Raw genomic sequence first — 21321 nt, forward strand, 5'->3', positions numbered from 1 at the left:
GTGCAATAATGACAACAATGCCACAAGCTAGGTCTTAAAAAGCTAAGACAAGTGCTATTGGACTTGTAACTTAGAGCTCACCCTGTGCATCACAATTGCACAGTTTGGTCATAAATTTGTGCTGTCCTATAAATCCACCTAGATTTTAATGTTTCTAATTGAATTTGTTATGCGTCTTGAATGCATAACTTATTGCAATATTAGCTGTAGAAAAATGTGCAGCTAAGAAATAGGATTCTTATGTAACCTATAATTTAGCCAGCTTTTAGCACACTTTAGTGTCATTCTTTTAATGAGTCTGTAAACTTCACAGGCCCGAGGGAGGAACAATGTTTCTGCAATCACTGGATATTGTAGGACCTCACATTATCTTCATATTTTACATAACCCTGCCAATATGAGAACCACACTGTTCCAAGTTAGTGGCATGATCAGGAATTCAACTAAAAAGGTTAATGTGTCCCCACGGACCTGAAATCTGAGGTTTAATTTAACAGGAACATTTTGCTGGGATTCGTAAAATGTATTTAACAAATGTAATTAACTTCAAGTGCTGGAACAGAGACAACTGGGTGTGATTTAGTTGAATGTCAACCGGAACAAAATGATGTAATATTTTCGAATAACATTTAAAGTTTTCAGTGTCGGTGGGCGGAGTCTTTCTTACAATGAATTCAGATATTTAATTTCGTACCTTCTTTTTTAAATGTTATACCATTTATTCGTCTGCAAGGACTGATCTATAAATACAGGTGATTTCTTGTCAAAGGCAGCAACTTGGAAAATTGACAAAAGCGGGTTCTATGCTAGGCGTTGACAAGTCACTTCAATGAAAGGTTCCTAACAGCTGAAATAAACAAGTATCAGGAAAGCCAATAAGTTTTGCCTTTTAATGGCGTAACCCACCTCTTGGAATTACCTATGCTTTTAGATGCTGTTGTCACGCGTCAGCAAAAAAAGGATTGCTTGGCAATGCAGAACAGCAACAGCAAAAATAAAATAAAAATAAAAAGTGTGTTGCTAAATTTGTACACATGGGTCATCATGCATGGACACTTGATATGACACTACAGCAGCCCCTGCATATTGACGCACATGTGCATGTGCCAACACAGGTACATATGTGTCACCACATTTACATACATATATGACATGATGTGTCAGGCATTTTGGGTTTTTTAAACTAACCGTTCCAAGATGGTGAACACCTATCTTGGAGAAGTAAATTAAAAAATAAAGTGTACCAAGGTGCATTTTTGGGTAGAAAAGGCGACACCCAACATCAAGTTGAAGTGTCTGGAGCATGTAGAAAAGAGATTTATTTTTGTGTAAATGGTGAGTGGGGCGTAATGGTGGAGCGGATGGGGCATGGGGTTCAGGGATGAAAATTAATACCAATGAAAGCTGTGAGATTAATGAGAGAGCCAACCTATGGTCAGCAATGGGCTAATCTAAGCTCACTGTAAGTATTGGCATTGTCCACTATAAAAACAGACAGCCAAATGCTGTCCATCAGTACGACTTAAACAAGCATTTCACTCCTCTCAACCAAAAATCTAATTTCTCACACAAAGGATTCTGTCTTTTATTCACCCACCCTCCTTTCCTTGGATAGTCGGCACAGGTCGATGCCAAACATAACTGTACCAGCTCCATATATTACCATCTATGTGAATACCAGCAGGATCGCTCCTAAGTGATCCGAAATCCAGCCTGGTACTCACATCATGCAAAAAAATCTGATACTCATTACAAAACCACCACTGACTTCCAAACAGATGCTGAACCTAATGTAAACCCTTTTACGAACTGCAATTCTCAGCTGCGATCAGTCCCACACTATTAAAACAGAATCAATATCTTGCAGTGTGGCCCTACTAAACTATATAATTAACTAACTCCCCAACACAAGTTCTTCTTCCCCTGCTTACTTAGAGGAAATCACATAAAATACGGCTAATTTGTTTTAGTTCCATTAGGGCATGCATCAAGATTACTGCTGGTGGCTTTCTTTCAGAATATTTAGGCTTTAGTGTGTACATTATGAACTACCTGATTCAACATAACATGAGCTAAGAAAACACACAAAATAGGTACATCAAATCAAACCATTAAATAATCGTATGGTCCAAATATAAAAAAATGCACCATATCCAGTGGTCACTTTCTTTAGTAAGCAGACAACATGGACTAAATGTACGTCACTTGTGCGGGAGCTGGGCAGTTCAAGAATGCAAAAGAGAATATATTCACCTTCTGAGGGCCTCCACCTAAAAATTGAATGGAGTATATTCTGTATTAAAGCAATCAATAATTAATATCTGAAATTAATATAACCATTACTGTCTTGGATAAAATCAGCATCTACAATGCAGTGTAAAATGATTGAGACAGCTATATTTAAAGGGTGCATTAAATGTTGGGATGGATAATCCTTTCAGAAATCCATTTGTTGCAGTTCTATATCTCTGGACCTTGTTTGAAGAATCTTTAATGTTAATGTTAAGAAAGATTTGTAAAGCGCGCATACACCGATTGGTTTCAAGGCGCTGGGCTAGGAATTGGCCGTTTACAGTGGAGGAGTTATTTGTGGGGCTGTGCAGATAAGCAGGTTTTAAGACAATATTTCACATGAACAATGAGCATCACAGCACGGCCTACAGAGGAGACCCCTCTGGCCTTGAATGGCCTAAAACTATCATTTGCATTGCCGATTTTAGAGGCTGGCGAAATAAAGCAGATTTCCTGAACGTGGGGATAATAGCGCCATTATTGTGCTGCTGCGATCATTAAAAATTCATTACGAGCAAAACATCTTCCCATCACATAAAATAAGAAACAGTCCTATACATACAATTAAAAAACTTATCAATAGAATAAAATCAAATCACATAACATAAATAATTACAGAATAATATTGCACATTATATATTTTAAAGGTGACGGCGTGCACAGCAAACTATTTCCTTATACGTAATGGAAAGATATTCTAACGAATAACCATTAATTTCAGCTGGAAAACTTTACACAATTCAGAGCATTAATGCTAGGATGCCAAATTACCTAAAGCACAAAAGTTTCTAATGTACATTTCATGCACAAATTTCATTTTAAGGTGCTAATGTGCAATTATTGCAGCAACCATCATATCAAAGCAATAATAAACTGTGTCAATGAACTATAAAGTGCTAGTATACAATTATTACAATGAGCATCATATTAAAACAATAATAAAGTGCATCAATTTAGAGTAGTAATGGCAAGTCTGTTTTAACATGTCAAATTGTCACCCTTGTAGTATTATTATTAAGTAGTAAAGATTATAAGCCAGATAATACTATTAGTGAGCACAACCAGAAAAATACTGGAGATCTACCTTATTGTATCAAACATTTTTTCAACTGCCAATAACATTTTTACCAAATGACCCAATAATGGAATCGATTCGCCAGATAGTGACATGATTAAGGCCTGACGGGCAGATCTCACCCTGCTCTTCAAGAAATGTGGTCTCAAAACTGTACTTCGAAGCTTAATCAATTTAGGGCACACACACACTATATGGACTAGTGTTTCCTGTGGCCAACCCCAAAATCTGCAGTTAGAGTCCGGCCACTGCTTGATCCACGATTGTGTGCTCTCCTTTGTTGGGTTTAATCCCATACGTAACCTTAAAAACGTATTTTTGAACTTCGCTGAAAAAATACCATTCAAATACGGCTGAAAACGCAGGGATTGGTATGAATTAATCAGATACCATGCATAATTTGTCTCTGCTAATTCAATTTTATCCAGTTTAAGCGATTCAGTTTTAATAAGCTTTTTTAAAATTAACTTGTAATTGGGCATTTTCAGATTTTGCAGTGCAATTTGCAGGCCGATATCTCGTAGGGAAGTTAACATATAAGATCTCCATTTAGCCGCATAGACAGACTTGTCTATTTCTTGCCAACAAATGTTGCCTAAGGATGCCGGTACTGATGTTGACAATGCGACCATTCATTTTAAAAAAGCTCCTTTCGATACCAGGCTCTGTCTCTGGAGACCAAACTTCACTCTTATTCCTGCTTGACACACTGATTTGGAAATCCCAAAAGTTGCTTTGAAGACCTTGACAACCAATAGGTCAAGCATCTTCAGATCTTTCTGTCTAATAATGGGAGAACCATATATGAGGGTTGGTTGTAATTTGGCTTTAATTACGTTAAGAATAAAATCATATGATTGGCAGTTCAATGACTTTTTAAGACATTTAAAAGCGTGGATCAAGGTCACAGCCTTGGCCCTTAGATCCGTAAGATGAAATTTAAAAGACACACGGTTATATATTCACTGAAAAAACCACAGGTTTCAGGCACGTTATAGTTACAAATTAGCATTTAAAAAACCTTATGGTTTTTTAAATGCTAATTTCTAACTATAACGTGCCTGAAACCTATGGTTTTTCAGTGAATTTCAATGTTTTTTTAAATGCTAATTTCTAACTATGCCTACAAAATTAGAGCATGTGAAGAAAGAGGAAGAAAAGCACAGCAAGAAGCAAGACAAATGCAGAAAGAGGCAACAGAAGTCCAGAAAGACGAAGAAAGTGCAGGAAGAAGCAAGAGATGTGCAGAAGGAATCAACAGAGGAGCAGAAAGTCCTCCTGTGCCCCCAACTTTTAGTGACAGGTACTGGTGGTAACTGACTCTGACTAACCAGGACCGGAGCAAGTGCTATGCTAAAAGACACTTAGAATACAGTGAACACACCTACATACACTAGGGAACACTATGTGTTGGGGTACTCCTGTAATGAGCATGACCTCCTCTGTATTTGCCATGAGTTAGTGCCTGTGTCATTGCAGGAGTACATGGGTAGTGACTGGATGATTAGAGTGTTGCAAGGACAGTGCACAGTGATTTTATAACTGCTTGGGTATTGGCTAAATACATGATGCTGGATGGGTGATTGGAGGAGTGCATGGGTAGTGACAGAGGGATTTCTGGAGTGCATGGGTACAACCTGGGTAATTAGAGGAGTGAATCAGTACTGTGTAGGTGGTTAGAGGTTTGCATGGGTAGTGCACAGGGAATTGTAGCAGTGCAAGTGTTAGTGCCTGGGTCATTCCATGAATACATGGATACTGACTGGAAGATTAGAGTACTGTAAGGAGAGTGCATGGTGAATTTATAAGTGCCTAGGTATTGGCGGAGTGATTGGATAAGTACATGGTGCTCGCTGGGTGATTTGAGGAGTGCATGGATAGTGACAGGGCAATGGCTGGACTGCATGGGTACTGCTCAGGGTATTGTAGCAGTACATAAGTTAGTGCATGGGTCATTGCATAAGTGCATGGGTAGTGACTGGATGATTAGAGTGCTGCAAGGAGAGTGCATGGTGAATTTATAAGTGCTTAGGTTTTGGTGGAGTGATTGCATAAATACATACATGTCCCATCAGGCCCCGCCCCCTCCCTTCACCACCGTGCAAACACGCCCCCTGGTGGGTTTTAATTTAGGGGATTAATTCCCCTTGAATCCTGAGGGTCCCTGAGGGCCAACTAGCCCACCATGTACCTTGAGTAAGCGCCACAGAGCTGCGTTGCCGAGAGGTGGTCCCAGGCCATGCCCCTTTTTACACCTCTCTGCAATGCAACTCTGTGGCGCTTACTGGACGTACCTGGTGGGCTAGTTGGCCCCCAGGGACCCTCAGGACTGAAGGGGACTTAATTGCGCAATTTACAATATGCCAGAGGGTGCATTTGCACACTTGATATGTCAGGCCCCGCCCCCTTAATGCATCCCCCAGGGCCTGGTCTCTTCGCTGGGGACCGTGGGGGGAGCCCCAATTCCCCCACGGTCCCGCCGGCTACCCGCCTCCTGCAGGAGCCGGCATTGCTTTTCCACAAGGGGAGCTGCTGACATGCAGCTCCCCTTGTGGAAAAGCAATGTGGTTTGAATTTTGTAAGCGGAAACCTGCTCTTGCTTACAAAATCCAAACCACAATTCGCTATGACAGGGCGGGAGCCGCACGGCTCACGCCCTGCCATAGCAAACTGCAGTGTCCCGGGGGTGGGCACCCCGGGATACTGCAGGAGCCGGCCCTGGGGGGTGGCGGTCCCCCGGGCCATGAAGGGCTCCAGTAGGGGGACCGCGCGGCTCCCCTCCCAATGCTTGCAAAGCCCCGGGGGTTATGGTCCCTGGGGCACAGGGGTCCGTAACGGACCCCCACATTGGCATCTTAGTGCCCTGGGGAGGTGGCATTCCCCGGGGCGTGTGGGGGGGGGGGCTTGAGCCCGCCCAGACAGGTTTAAATATTTATTTTAAAAGCCTCGGGGTGGCGGTCCCCGGGGCAGTGGGGGGCTATGTGCCCCCGCAAATAAATATTAAAAGCCCCGGGGTGGCGGTCCCCAGGGCTTGGGGTGGCCTTGGAGGCCCCCACACATTTAAAATTAGCCCCGGGGGTTGGCGGTCCCTGGGGCTGCGGGGGGGCTACCTGCCCCCCCGTAACTCTTAAATCAAGCCCCAGGGAGGTGGCAGTCCCCGGGGCAGTGTGGAGTAATTGGGCCCCCCCACACACATTTTTTCAGTGCCCTCGGGACCTGGCCACTCGGGCGCCTCAATACAATGTACCACGGGAGCCCACGCTTCGTTTTTTTTTATATTCTCGGCCGGATTCACGCACCCAGCGCGAATTTGTCTGATTTTTTTTTAATGCTTTTTTGGGTCCTGAGGGTACTTGTGTGACCCCCTGAGCATGCCTAGGGGGTCAGGGTGTTTCTACTCTGCCCCCTTTTCCTGTTTTTTGTGTTTGTTTTTCTCTTTCCTTGTGACTAGGTTCTACCAAGTCACAAGATGGCTGCCAACACTTCCTGGTTTGGAGTGTTGACAGCCAATTAAAAGAAAGTTTATGGTCGGGAGGGTGCGCGGATCCACCGCGCCTCTCGATATCGATATGTTTATTTTTTTAATTTCTCAGCAACTACTGAACGGATTTACACCATTTCAAAAAAGGTTGCTTTCTGATCCAAGCACTACCTTTTTGGAAAATTTGGTGTAATTCCGTTCAGGAGTTTCAGCTTTAGCCTTGCCCAAAGATTCCTATGGGAAATTGATTTTTTGACTCTTATTTTTTTAATTTCTCAAAAACTACTGAACGGATTTACACCATTTAAAATTTGCCAAATTTGGGGTCATTCCATTCAGCAGTTTGGGCTGTAGCCCGTCTCAAAATTTCCTATGGAAATTAACATGGGGAAAACGCGTTTTGGGACCCCCCTTTTATTCTCAGCCCCCACTTGACGAATCACCCCCAAACTTACAGGTTAGGAGCTGACCTGGATAGACTTTTTTTTTTAGAATTTTGCAAAGATTCGTGAAGCGACGCCAACGTTATTAGCAAATCAAAAAATGCTTTTCCTATGGACACTAGGTTCTAACTATAACTACCTACTGGCAACCGCCAGTAGGTAATATATATAATATATATATATATATATATATATATATATATATATATATATATATATATATATATTCCAAAATAAACATGCGCAGTTTCAGCAGCGCCAGATGGGCCACACCAACAGTGCTTCCAACAGATTCTTTATTTAAAAAACCAAACAGGCATTACGCGTTTCGAGTCCTGTGACTCTTAATCATATGCCACTTGCTGCTGTTACAGTGGGTTTGTTAGCTTTTAAATAACGTAGCTATTAGACATTGAAAAGGGACAATCTTCCAGTTTAAAGGAACAGTCAATTTCAATTTTTTCGTATTATTCTGGATTTTGCCACGTATCTTTGATGCAACAAGGGTAAGTACAATTATTTATTTTAGGTTAGTCCTTTTAACCCCCAAATCGTTTCACATTCCATGTTTTCCTTTGTTGCAAAATTTCATTAAACTCTTTACATTGTTACCGGGACTGCAACTCCAAAAATGCTCCACAACTGTCCTTTTACCTTTCTGGTTTCCAATGTCGATTTTGGTAAAACTTCATTTATTTTGACTGTGTACCGAGTGCAACACTTGCTTTAAAGGAAAGTTCCATAACTCGGCCACAGTATACAACATGGAAGTCCCACTACCACCGTGTTTCTTTACAGCTCTCAGTTCGCCTTTCAAAGTGGTCACAAGCACGAAGTGCATTGGAAAATTCCTCCTGCAAATTTTTGGGAGAATTTTGTGAAGATTCGTCAAGCGACGCCAAAGTTATAAGCAAATCAAAAAATGCTTTTCCTATGGAAACTAGGTTCTAACTATAACTACCTACTGGCGACCGCCAGTAGGTATTATATATATATGTATATAGTGATGTCATTGAGATGTCATCAGTGATGTCACTGACCATGTCATGAATGATGTAATATGTGACATCATCAGCAGTGGATTGCGGGCGTGCGAGATGTAGTTAGTACAACTAACTATATCGGAGGAATTTCAATGGTTTTGTTCGAGTGAAATGTCCAGCTAACTATAACACCCCTAAAACCTATTGTTTTCTCAGTGAATTTCTAAGGTTTTTTAAATGCTAATTCCTAACTATATCAGGCCTGAAACCTATGGTTTTTTCAGTGAATTTCAAAGGTTTTTTAAAATCTAATTCCTAACTATATCAGGCCTGAAACCTATGGTTTTTTCAGTGAATTTCACAGGTTTTTTAAATGCTAATTCCTAACTATATCAGGCCTGAAACCTATGGTTTTTTCAGTGAATTTCAAAGGTTTTGTAAATGACAATTTTTAATGTATTAATTGTTATACTTATTTTTTTGATACTGATTTACTACATTTTTTAAACTATTTATTTTTAGATATCTTTTTTTAAATTACATTATAATTACATTATACATTACAATACAAAATATACTTTCTCAGAATGAATTACTTTAGTTTAAATACTTTGCAAATAGGCAATAGACTTTTAAGTACAGTAGTTACAGTTGTTGCAATGGGCAACACAATTTCAAACACAATGCAACATTGAGCTCAATGTGAATTTCTAGTCAAATGCAATTAATTACTTTATGGATTACTTTTCTAACCACAGGACTGGATCTTAGATTCAGTCCCTGGACAGCTCCTGTAAACAGTTGAGTAAAAGCGTTTTGGTTACAGATGTGATTTTTAAGGAATATTATTGTATTTTAAAAGTTGACAGAAATTTTTTCACATAGAATCACCAATGTTATCCTATGGCAGAAAATTCACATAGCAGGTAAGAAGTGTTATCCTTACTTTTTCTTACTCAGTGGTGGATCCTGGATCCAGCACTGGTGAATCTCCTGTAAACAGTTGAAAGAATGTGTTTAAGTCATGCAGACGATTCTTTAGGAATATTTTCAGTTTGTGTAAATAGACACTTAGAAACTTTTCTGCTGAAATCCACACAATGGATTCCTATGGAACGAAATACAAGTTACTGGTAAGTACGCTTAGAATTACTTTTCAGGGTCAGTGCTGGGCTAAAAGATGCAGCCCTGGGTTCTCTCTTGATAACAGGTGAGTAAATCAGAATTCATAGTTTGGCTGATTTTAGAGGAATATTTGTACAATGGTGAGAGAAGGGGGCGGGGCCTGAGGTGACGTGTGCAAACACGCCTTGTGGCTTATTTTAAGTTGGGGAATTAATTCCTCTTCAATCCTGCGGTCTCCTGGGGGCCAACTAGCCCACCATGTACCTCCAGTATGTGCCAGGAGCTGCGTTGCAGAGAGGTGTTCAGAGGCCATGCCCCTTTTTACAACACTCTGTGACGCAGCTCCGTGGCGTTTACTGGAGGTACCTGGTGGGCTTGTTGGCCACTAGAGGACCTCTGGATTGAAAAGGAATTAATTCCCCAACTTAAAACACGCCACAGCCGGCATTGCTTTTCCACATGGGGAGCAGCTAATGCTCCCCATGTCCAATTTGGAGTAATTCCGTTCAGCAGTTCGGGCTGTAGCTGCGGCTAAAGGTCCTATGGGAAAATGCATGGGGAAAACGCGTTTTGAGACCCCCCCTTTTTTCTCGGCCCCTGCTTGACGAATCACCGTGAAACTTACAGGATCGGAGCGGGCCGGAGCTGGCCAAAAGTTTGGAAAATTTTGCGAAGATTCGTCAATCGGCGCCAAAGTTATTCCAAATAGAATGTTGCGGATTTCCTATGGAAAATAGGTCCTAATTATATCTACCTACTGGCGACCGCCAGTAGGTAATAAATATATATATATATATTATCTACTGGCGGTCGCCAGTAGATAGTTATAGTTAGGATCGTGTTTCCATAGGAAATCCGCAACATTCTATTTGGAATAACTTTGGCGCCGATTGACGAATCCTCGCGAAATTTTCAAAATAGGTGGGGCGCTCCGCTCCGCTCCTTCCCTGAAAGTCTCGGGGGGATTCGTCAAGCGGGGGCTGAGAAAAAGGGGGGTCCCAAAACACGTTTTCCCCATGCATTTTTCTATAGGACCTTTAGTCCAAGCTACAGCCCGAACGGCTGAACAGAATTACTTGAAATTTGGCAGAGAGGTAGTCCTCAGGTCAGGGATGTACCTTTTGCAGGTCTGGTGTAAATCTGTTCAGTATTTCCTGAGAAAATAGCATTTAAATGCATATATATATCTATAAGCGCGCACCGTGCGCGTACGGTAAAACTTACCGTACTCGCACGCTGCCGTGCGCGAGCGCGATTCTGATTGGTTGTTAGATCTTAGTAAACATTCGAATCGGTCGAAACCAGGAAGTGTCGGCCGCCATTTTGTCTCTCGCAGTCTGAGGGGGTGAAAAACAAAGGTGGAGAACGTGAAAAGGGGGCAGGGTGGACAATTCCTGACCCCCTAGCCTTTGTCAGGGGGTCCCAGAAGGACCCCCAAGGGCCAAAATTTCTTTTAATTTTGTTTCAAAAAATCGCGGAGTTTGCGTAGCGTGCGCGTACGGTAGAATCTGAAAAATTCCGCGAACTGCGTAACGTGGGAGTGCGGTGCGCGAAGCGCACTGCGCACCCACAGCGCGCGTACGGTGCGCGAAGCGCACCGGGCGCGTACGGTACGCGCACGGTGAAAAACCATACAAAAAAATAAATAAATACGTAACTTAGCATTTAAAAAAACGTACAAATTCACTGAAAAAACCATAGGTTTCACACGTTATAGTTAGGAATTAGCATTTAAAAACCTTGCAAATTCACTTAAAAAACCATAGGTTTCACACATGTTATAGTTAGCTGGACATTTCACTCGTGAAAAACCATTGAAATTCCCCCGTTATAGTTAGTGCAGGCAACTATAACTCACGCGACCGCAATCCTCTGCTAATGACGTCAGATATTACATCACTGATGACATATGTGTCTTTCTGAAAAAAAAATATTTGTTATATATGTATAGCTAAAAATTAATGGAAGAAGACATGGGTAAATAAGTGTCTAAATACAGTGATGTAATATCTGACGTCATCAGCAGAGGATTGCGGTTGCGTGAGTTATAGTTGCCTGCACTAACTATAACGGGGGAATTTCAATGGTTTTTCACGAGTGAAATGTCCAGCTAACTATAACATGTGTGAAACCTATGGTTTTTAAGTGAATTTGCAAGGTTTTTTAAATGCTAATTCCTAACTATAACATGTGTGAAACCTATGGTTTTTTCAGTGAATATATATATATATATAAAATTTTGCTTCACTTATATGTTTACGATTTAATTTCATTTTGTTATCTACTGAACATATTACAGTGTCACTATTGTGGTAGTAGTGGATTATTGAAAAATATGTGCCTCTGTGCACTTTGGAAGTGACGGAATACAAGCATCGAGTGTGTGGCAGAACTATAGCGTCACTTGTTAAGAAGATGCAAATACAACAATACCTCTGTTCTATAGAACTCCGCAGAGACAGTTCTATATCACAATGTACTCATCTTTCAAACACGTTGTCCTTCGTATGCTGTCAACATGCTTCAGTTCCTCCCTTTCAGGTTTCGGGGCATTCTTAAACACCAAAGGGAGCTGGCTGCCCTTGTTATCAAGCAGAATATTTCAATGTATGCCGATGCTGAGCTCACTCTAATAAGAGGCAGTGAGCATCCGGCTACTGTGTCCTGCTTAGAGGACGCAGACAACACAGAAGTCCCAGACCGTCTTCAATTAGATAATTACATGGCCCTCTTCGGCAATAAATAGACAACTTAAAATGACGTCAGGCTTCAATCGATTTAAGAGATTTAGACTGTGTAAATGACAGGCGCGCAACACCCATTGGGCTCACCGGGCTTCAGTCCCCCCCCCCCGTCATGTGTGTCAGCTCGGCTGAGACAGCCTCGCGGGCTGGAGTCTGTCTAATTGCAGCCGCACCCGAGTACTTCACACGTCTTTAAAAGACCATTTACTCGTTAATGAGGCTTTTGTTGTGTTTTCAGCCGTTCTTACAGCCACTCTGCCTATGGCTGGAAGACTTAGCACCCCCGATATCTTTTTCAGCCCCTCCCCCCCAAATCTTTTGCAGCCTCCCCCCCCTCCCCGAAATTTGGCTCTAGTTGCCCGCCTGGTAAATGATTTAGAAGAGACCTTGCTCTTCATGAGATAAAGTCTTTAGGAGATCTATTCACAAATCAGCCCAGAGCCAGCAGAAATCTGCAGCCCTGGGGGAAGACTCACTGCTGGTTTGTGTTCATAGGGATGTATATGGACCTCACTCAGGATATGTGTGGGGTGCGGTACACCTACCAGCATCGGATTGCAGGGGGGGATGCCTTGAGGGAATCCAGGTGTAGGGGTGGAATGAAATCATGATCTACACTCACAGAACAACCACTCACAATGCTACCAATTTATATCAGTTATGGTGCACCCATAGTGTTGTGGTGGACGCTTATCGATGCCTTAGTGGTCACCACTGGAACGCCCCCTTGTCTTTTTTGCCCCCAAAGGGTGGAGCTTCAAGTGCAGTGCGTCGACCTCAGGCACTTCTTGCGACAAGACGCCCGTTTGGCATGCCTCTATTCAAATGAGTGGAGCTAGCAATAAACACTCCGCTGGCTCCATAAAGCACACGTCTGGCCAGCTCAAGGGTCGGAATTCGCAATCCCACAAAATATGTTTATGGTGCGTCAATGTGATGTTATGCTTGCAATCAACGTTTACGAACAGATCTAGCCACAACAAGGCAACGTGAGATGACGACTAGACATTTTCACTCATTAGGTAAATGCATTTAATAACACTTGAATAAATGCTGGTTCTGGGTAAGCCTCTGAAGCATAATTACCCAGGCTTTCTAAATACGTCATCGCTGAGGTACCGCGTGTTTTCTGCTTTGCACTTTATTTCGATTTCAGACAGAACAAAACATCCCAATCGCATGCTTCACTCCTGGTGTCTTTTTTACTAGCTCCTAAAGTAGGCTGGGCGCTACACTGACATGAAATTGATAACTTTTTCTGGCGCAATAAAGGAGATTGATTGAGATAACTTAATGTAAATACAGAGAGAGAGAGTAATGTTTGCCAACAGATGGTTTCTGAAGGGATAGCTGGTCGTGGCTGAGCACTGGGTAATGAAAGACTTCCACTTGATGTTCCCAAACATAAAAAAACTTTATAGCAGTATTGGATTTCCTCTTCAGGCCTTCAGACACTATATTACTTTGTATATTGTATTCTATAGTACCTCGAATATTTCAAACGCAAAACTGCAAATGAAAGAAAGTGGCAGAATCTCGCGATGTTTTGAAATGGTTGTGAAAGACGCCGAACTGGCACCAGAGACAACCAACAAATACCAGTGGCAGCTTGGAAGCTTAGAAAAGCTCACACTTCTGCCTTGGAACGGCCCTTGCTCGCTGGGAATACCCCAGCAACCACTGTGCGGTGCACAAGGAGTGATTAATGTGCAGCAAGAAGAATGACAAAACGCACATTTGCTCCACAGTATGACAGCTGCGCTGCAAAAAGCCTTTCCCATTATTCACTCTTATAATAAAAGGTTTGACTCTCCGATTTAATTACATTTTTACTTCCAATTACTCTGGTGCCTGGCAATGTGTATATGTGTCAAGTGTTTTGTGGTTTCACCAATGTAATAACCATGTAATTACCTGTTTTTGGCTAATGTGGTGTTTGTGATCATTTGAACCTTGCTACTAGCTAGTGAAATATAAAAGCAGTGTTTTTTTTTCTAAACATTTTCCCTCTTTCCTATCCCTTCCCCCAAGTAGCAGTCCAAGTATCTAGGGAAGGGTCCAAGTGCTTCGGCACCTCACCATTGATGTGAAGACATTTGATCAAGAGACTAAGCTGCTGACCTCTGAACTGGGGCCCTGGGTTCGAATTCAGCCCTCATGCTTGACTGAAAATGATGTGATTCGCGTGCCTGAAATTGTAAATATGTGAAAACTAATGTAATTGTTTAATCTGTCCACTAACTAGCCCTCGATACTGAGGTCTCTTATATTATAACCATTTCTCCTCTTTCTTTCCTACCTCAGCTCTCCGCCTGTATTGATTCCACTCTTCAGGCGTTCTTGTTTCAGCTACACAGATGACCTGCCTACACATCATCCTCTAGCTCAAGGACCTCAATTGTAATTGTAACTGCATTGATATAGCGCTTACTATCCCTGATGAGGTGTCAAAGCGCTTTTTAGCGAGTAGCACGATACTCTGGAACCCAAAAAGGATTAGTGGCGAATTAGTACATGGAAATATGAGATTCATTTGAGCGGTGGACATGTGAGTCTGTTAGTTGGATTGAAAGGGAGAGTGGAGGGATAGAAGAGGGAAGGGTCTACAAAGGGTTTATTTGGAGATCATACCAGTAGGAGGAGGTTTGGGATGAGTAAAGGAGATGGGAGATGGGTAAAGATCATCTTTGGATTTCGCATCCTTTCCGGCTCCATTACAATCTATTAAATCAATCCATGATATTCACAATGTAGCTGTTGCCGACAAATATGCTGTTCCAATTACAATTTAACACAGCCCTGCCAAAACCAGTTATAATGTGCAACAGGAATCACCTTTGCACCAAAAGTATATGTTATTAAATCCATGTGTCTCAAAAGGATCCAGTGGGACCTAGTATACTAGACATTCCAGCAGACCAAATTTACTCCTATCATTTTCAATGATTTTTCAAAGCTGGGTCGAATAAAGGTGCTGAAAAAGTATTTTCAACAGTTACAGCAAAAGCACAGGAATAATAGAACATGAGCGCATGTTGTTTAAGGTGCTTTGGTTTAAATTCGTCCTTGCACCAAAAATTGGCACAAGGACTCATTTTGCATTAGAATATAGTGGGAAATTATGGATTCACATTTCACGCAATTACGCATAATTTTGCTGTCATTTATTTTATAGAATTACGGGAAAGCAACTCTTCCAAATATTTTTTTTTTTAAAAGTGTTCAGTGCTTAACACACATTCATCCCATAATAAACAACTATTGAATACATTGTTAATATAACAATTTGTGTTTTTTCATAATGCTTGCTACCAAACAACCTCTGTTTCCCAGCACTGTTTATAGTAAGTGCTGGTGTGCTGGACTTGATGGTGCTCAATGTATACGACATTTATAAAGTGAAAGGCTGATTTGTCCGTGCTGATATACCAGCCTGTGCTTGACTACATAGCACTCTGCACCAAGGGCCCCATCACGAGTTGCCCAGAATTCAGTGAAGACGATACTGGGGCCAGAATAAAAGAATCTGAGTTTACTAGTTAAAGTCCCCGTAATTGGGAATAACCTATAGACCCAGCAACACCGGGCAGGGTGCCACGTGCAGCTTCCCAGCTCTGGGGACTTCACCACTGACCTATTCCACCTGTTTTAAGCAGGTAGGAAATGTCAGCAGACCCGAGGTGGCATTATTGGTTGCAGAAATTCACAGGGTTAAACCGACTCTGTGACTCTGTAATTCTGCACTCGCTAATCTCGGGTGAGGGACAGTGGCATAATGATAAGGTACGTGGAGGGGCCCCCTCCGGACTCCTATCAGGAGCTCCCTGGCTGAAGTGCAGTGCTGAGGGGGCCCCCTAGAGCTTGGGCCCCCCCCCCGCACTGCAGGGGATGCGGAGGCCTGTGTTACGCCCCTGGTGAGGGAACACAGGCCCACTCAGAACGGTCTGCAGTGGTAGCTCGCCCGCTCATAAAGAAGCACTGAGGGGCAGATTTACAAGCCCCTTGCGCCACTTTTACGTCACTTTTCCCATGTTAAAAGTGACGCAAAAGTGGCGCAAGGGGCTTGTAAATCTGCCCCTGAGTGTTTAACGTAAGAGGCTGTTTTACAAGCTTATGTGCTTGCCACTATGTATGAAAAAAAAATCTTCATTCTTGTAAGCTAACTACCGTCATGTTTTGAAGATGTGGGGCCACATGTCCAAAGCTACTTTGGGTTCGCAATTCTCAGAATCAGCTCTTTTGAGAATGTAAAAATGACTTCTCCATTGTACCAGCCACTCTTTTGTGATTCAGTAACCTGTTACCGAATCGCAAAATGGGTTTGCTAGTCGGCATTAGGAAGGGGCGTTTCAAGTTCGTCCCTTCCTAATAGCGAGTCGCAAAGGTATGTAGGAAAGTTTTGCAACCAAATACCAGTCGCAAAACCTTCTCAGTTTACCATCATATTCAATCTGATGGTAACCCATTCGCAAACAGGATGGGGTCCCCAAAGGACACCTTCCTCTTTGTGAATGGTGGCAAAAACAGTTGTTAAGACCCACGGGCCACTGCTGCTCATAAAAAATGGAAAGAAAACTTTTCATTTTTTTCTTTTAAATGCATCCCGTTTTCCTTTAAGAAAAATGGGCTGCATTTAAAAAAAAGAATGATAGCTTTATTTAAAAGCAATCACGGACATGGTGGCATGCTGACCCAAGCAGGCCACCAACCCCGTGATTTTAGCATTTCCAAATGGGTCGCAAATTGCAACCTACTTCATCAATATTCTTGAAGTATGTCGGTTTCCGACCCACTAGGAATCGCTAAATGAAACTCACGGAGTTTCATACATTAGGAATAGCTAGTACCTAACTGCGATTAGCAGAAAATCGCATTTAGATAATCGCTATTCCCAAAATTGATACGAGTCCCGTAGTCTCATCTTTTGGTCATTCGCTGCTTCCTCTTACCTCATTGTTCCACTTCCTTGCCACTCTTTTTCCCTGTCACCACGTCTTAACATCCCTCCCTCTGGCTTCCACTCTGTGCCTTGCACCACTCTCACCCTCATTCCAATGACTCAAATTAGCTTCTCTGTTTACTCAGACATCCCTCGGCCGGAAGTAACATATGTGCCTTCCAAATATACACAGCAATACAAAGAGAGTCCCACTGCAATGCAGTCAGCAGAAAACACATTGTTAATGCACAGGTAGTTACCGGGTCGTCGGGTCGGAGTTTCTTGGAAGGGGGGCCGCCATCCTCCGGGTGCAGCATGTAGTACAGTCGCACCTTGTTGGCATGCTTCTTGCTCTAGAAATAAGAAGAATGAGCTGTCAGATCCCGGGCACTCTGGGGGAAACTGAAGATCCGCTGCGCGTGAGTGAGGTGCACTTCACCCGGATCTCACTCTCCCATACTGCCACGTGCACGAGATGACGATGGGTAGCCCCGCTACCTGAAGCGTGTGTGAGCGATCCTGTGTGGAATACATTATTTGCTTACTCCTGTTTATTTACTATTATTTATTACTGTTTATTTACACAAGCAAATGTGCCTAGAAAAGAAATTTGAAACAGAGAAATGCATTAGAACATATTGGCGAGAGACCCACTGAAGGCTCGAGCTGGACTTTGGCTCAGCTTGAGGTCTTCTGGTACCTTAGAGCCCAAAAGGAGCCAAGCTTTCGTGTGGCTTCTGCCTGCCACCCACACTTCACCTTATGTAGTGGGGTAGAGGGGGGTGAATAAACCCCCCCCCCCTCCCCATTACTTAAGGTGAAGTGTGGTTCAATGGACATTTTTTATTGCAAAGTTTATTATTCAGGGGAGTACGTGAGTATTGAGGGAGGCTTAGGAAAAGGCTCTTTCCATAGTCAAGTTGTCTCATCACCAGAGAGTAAGGGGAAGTGAGGATGTATCTTTCTGATGCTCAGAACTTGCAGTGGTGGAGATGAAGAATTCCAGTCACATTATAAAATCATAGGGGCATATTCTCAAGAACGTGTGACAACCATCGCAAAAGTAACTTAACGCAACTCTCAACATCGCAGTCTTTCACGGGAAAATTACGCTGTGTCAATTATGCATTCACAACACAGCGGTACCATGCAATAGTCAATAGATAACGCGTCAAATGACCGCGTGAAAATCAACGCCACGCCGCAAAAATGCGAAACGCAATCGGAAAAAAAGCTGCGATGAGGCCAATCGCGATACAAAAATCAGCGAAAACCAGCTCCAGGCCTGCAAATCGCACGCGTCTTACGGGAAAATGCACCATCAAAGCAGAGTAAAAAGACGGTGAGATGACAACGTACGAGCACAATCCCACAGCTGTGACGCAGAACAAATGACCACTGTCCAAATCAGATAGGCATTTCCCCACAAACAGCCGCAATGTACATGGACATGCATTCAGTATGTAACCTGCGCCAATGCGGAAACAAACATGAAACACACTGTGAAACCGCATCTCCTCTTCACATTGCAGACAGACGAACAACACCCCCTGCACACCGACGTGCCATGCAGCCGCGGTCGGTAGTAGGAGTAGCTGCCGGGTGGTGACGTGGGGAGGGGCAAGGGCAGGGTGGGGGGTCGTAAACTATGGATTAAGCAGGTTTACAGGTAAGTTAACATATAAATTAATAAAACAAATTTTGTTGCGTGCACTGCATCGCATTTGGGGAGGCAGTGCATGCAACGAAATTCGTTTTATTAATTTATATGTTAATTTACCTGTAAACCTGCGTAATCCATAGTTTACTACCCCCCACCCTTCCCACATCACCGCCCGGCAGCTACTCCTACTACTGACCGAGGCTGGTGCCATGTCCTTGAACAAACAATAATGAAAGCATGGACCAATGTAGGGGCAGTGATTCCCCCTACGTACATGTCACCCCTGTCATGGGACTTGAGTCACAGGGTGCATCCCTGCATCATGGCGGCACATGTCAGAGCCCAAAAGAATCCCTGTTGCCACTAGTAGGCCACAAATGACAGCCATAATGGAATGAATTGGGGCACATGTGGAACGCCGAAGAGTGGGACACCGTAACAACTGTGACACACAGAACTGGCAGTTTGAATACATGACACCCCAAACAGCCTCACTGCACAGAGGGGACACACCCACCATCCATCAACAAATTCCCAAATTGTCAGCACAACATGTCGCACCCACACTTGTCTGAGTGAAGTGCCTGCTCAGATGAGTGACATGAACGCAGGGAATGTGTATTGGAATGCATTTATTAGCAGATGCTGTGCCTGTGGTCAGTCAACGCACTGTCCCATTACTGCTAAGGACCGTCACAATGTGACGTCAACCAGAGAAAAAATTGTCAATGATGTAGTCCCTACGGGCTATTCCTGCTGCAGCTGCAGTGGGTTGTGGGCCCCCTGCCTCATCTTCATCATCATCTTCCGGTTCATCTGGCACTCGTATCCATGGGGCTTTGCTGCGTACACATATGTTGTGCAACACACAACATGCAACGATCATCTTGCACACGAGATCTGGGCTGTACAGGAGCCTTCCACCTGTGACGTCCAGGCACCTGAAACGTGACTTCAACATGCCAAATGTGAGCTCCACGATGCCCCGGGTGCGTTTGTGGGCCAAATTGTACTGCCTCTGGGGCTGTGTGTCCGGGGCACAGAGGAGTGTCATCATCCAAGCGCAGAGTGCATATCCTTGGTCGCCTGTGACAGTGCAGAGAGACATGAGTCAAGACAACGCACTGCATGATGTGTTGGCAGTCTCACTAGTTTCTTGGTGTGTGACATGTGTGAATCTGAAATTCCTGTATGACATGTAGTGCGTGTTGCAAATGGGCGGCACCACTATGTATTACATAGCCTCACTGCTGCACCCCCGAGCACATTCACCTTTGTCGCAGCGAGATAGCACCACATGCACCCCTACGGCACACCATTGTCATGCCTGTCTGCGCATGTCCTCAAGCCTGACTACAACACAGTGATGATGCTGCGCAGAATGTGGCCGGCCACGTGTGCGTAAGCCCATTGCAAGGACAGGGCTGACACAGATGTAGAGCACCGGCCTGGCTGAACTCAACATGCAGTTTAGGGTACATCTTTGGCTCATGCTGCGCTAAGAGTGACACACACAACAGTTGGCATGTGTGAACCCTGACCCCGAGCAGACATGCCCTCCCCCGTGTACCCCTTCGGCCGAGCATGCACAACTGGGGCATGCCACATAGCAACATTGTCGATTGAGGGACAGGCGGCAAAGACACACATCCTTGGCAAGGCCTACACTGCACCACACCCAGATCCACGTGTGGAGTAGCCACACCCCTACGCAGTACTATTGTACGCCTGTCCACCCCGCTTACACTCACAGGGAGTTACGACACCGTTTCATGTCCCAGGTCTACACCACTGCCTGCGGTGACATGGATGCGCACGCTGTACACAGCACAATGTTATGTGGAATGACCCCGATCCCTCATGTGAGTGTGTGGGACTGGCTATGGGCACGTGCGCCCGGCCCCTTTCATTGCCATGGTCACATCTCCAGTGACACCTGTGCTGGATGGGTTTTGGGTAGTGTAAGCGACCACTCAGGGGTTGGTTGGTTGCTGTCAAAAAGCACAACAGTGAGCAGACAATCAGCAGTACAAGGTACGAGCATCATGGGTCCTTGACTTGAGCAGCACAGAGTTTGTGGCCCCGGATGCACAGCGGCCAGCACAGGCACACCACCACGGCACGCTGACTTGCGGTGCACTGGGGTAGGGCCATGCGAGCTGAGCGTGTACTCGTCGATGTCCAAGGGGAATGCAGCGGAGGGTAGCGGGGGACAGTGGAAGGTGTCCTTTCAGGGCATGATGCAGAGGGGAGAAACAAGAAGAAACAGGCTAATGGCGGAGTTGAATGCTACAGACTCAACCTTTCCACCTTGTCAGTATCAGCTACATGTAGATGAATACAACCTCCAGCCCATGGGCTCAGATGCCACCGACGTTCAAACAGAGATTGGCCATGAATTTCAGGGCACACACTCAGTGGCACCAGAGCTGGAAGGGGATGCAGTCTGCGATGAGGCCTGTACAATGACATGGACTCTGCCATGTAGAGGGCAAGACTCAGTTCATACTGTGTGATCTACTCCACCGCAGTGTGTTCCGGAGGCAGCAGGGCCCACAGTCACATGAGGTAGGCAT

General features: G+C 43.9%; 1 protein-coding gene across 2 annotated transcripts in view; it reads right to left on the reverse strand.

Annotated features, from left to right (window-relative positions):
- Positions 1 to 21321, reverse strand: part of LOC146867586 (zinc finger matrin-type protein 4-like) — a 1117486-nt gene that overhangs the window by 806014 nt on the left and 290151 nt on the right. Inside the window, exon 3 of one of the 2 annotated variants that reach the window (XM_085606363.1) lies at positions 17343 to 17435. The exons of the other annotated variant lie outside the window; for it this stretch is intronic. Within the exon in view, the coding sequence (XP_085462489.1) occupies positions 17343 to 17435 (93 nt within the window). The remainder of the gene's footprint in view (positions 1 to 17342; positions 17436 to 21321) is intronic. 2 annotated transcript variants of the gene reach the window in all.

Source organism: Triturus cristatus, chromosome 1_2 (assembly GCF_964204655.1).
Source record: "Triturus cristatus chromosome 1_2, aTriCri1.1, whole genome shotgun sequence".
Lineage (NCBI taxonomy): Eukaryota > Metazoa > Chordata > Amphibia > Caudata > Salamandridae > Triturus > Triturus cristatus.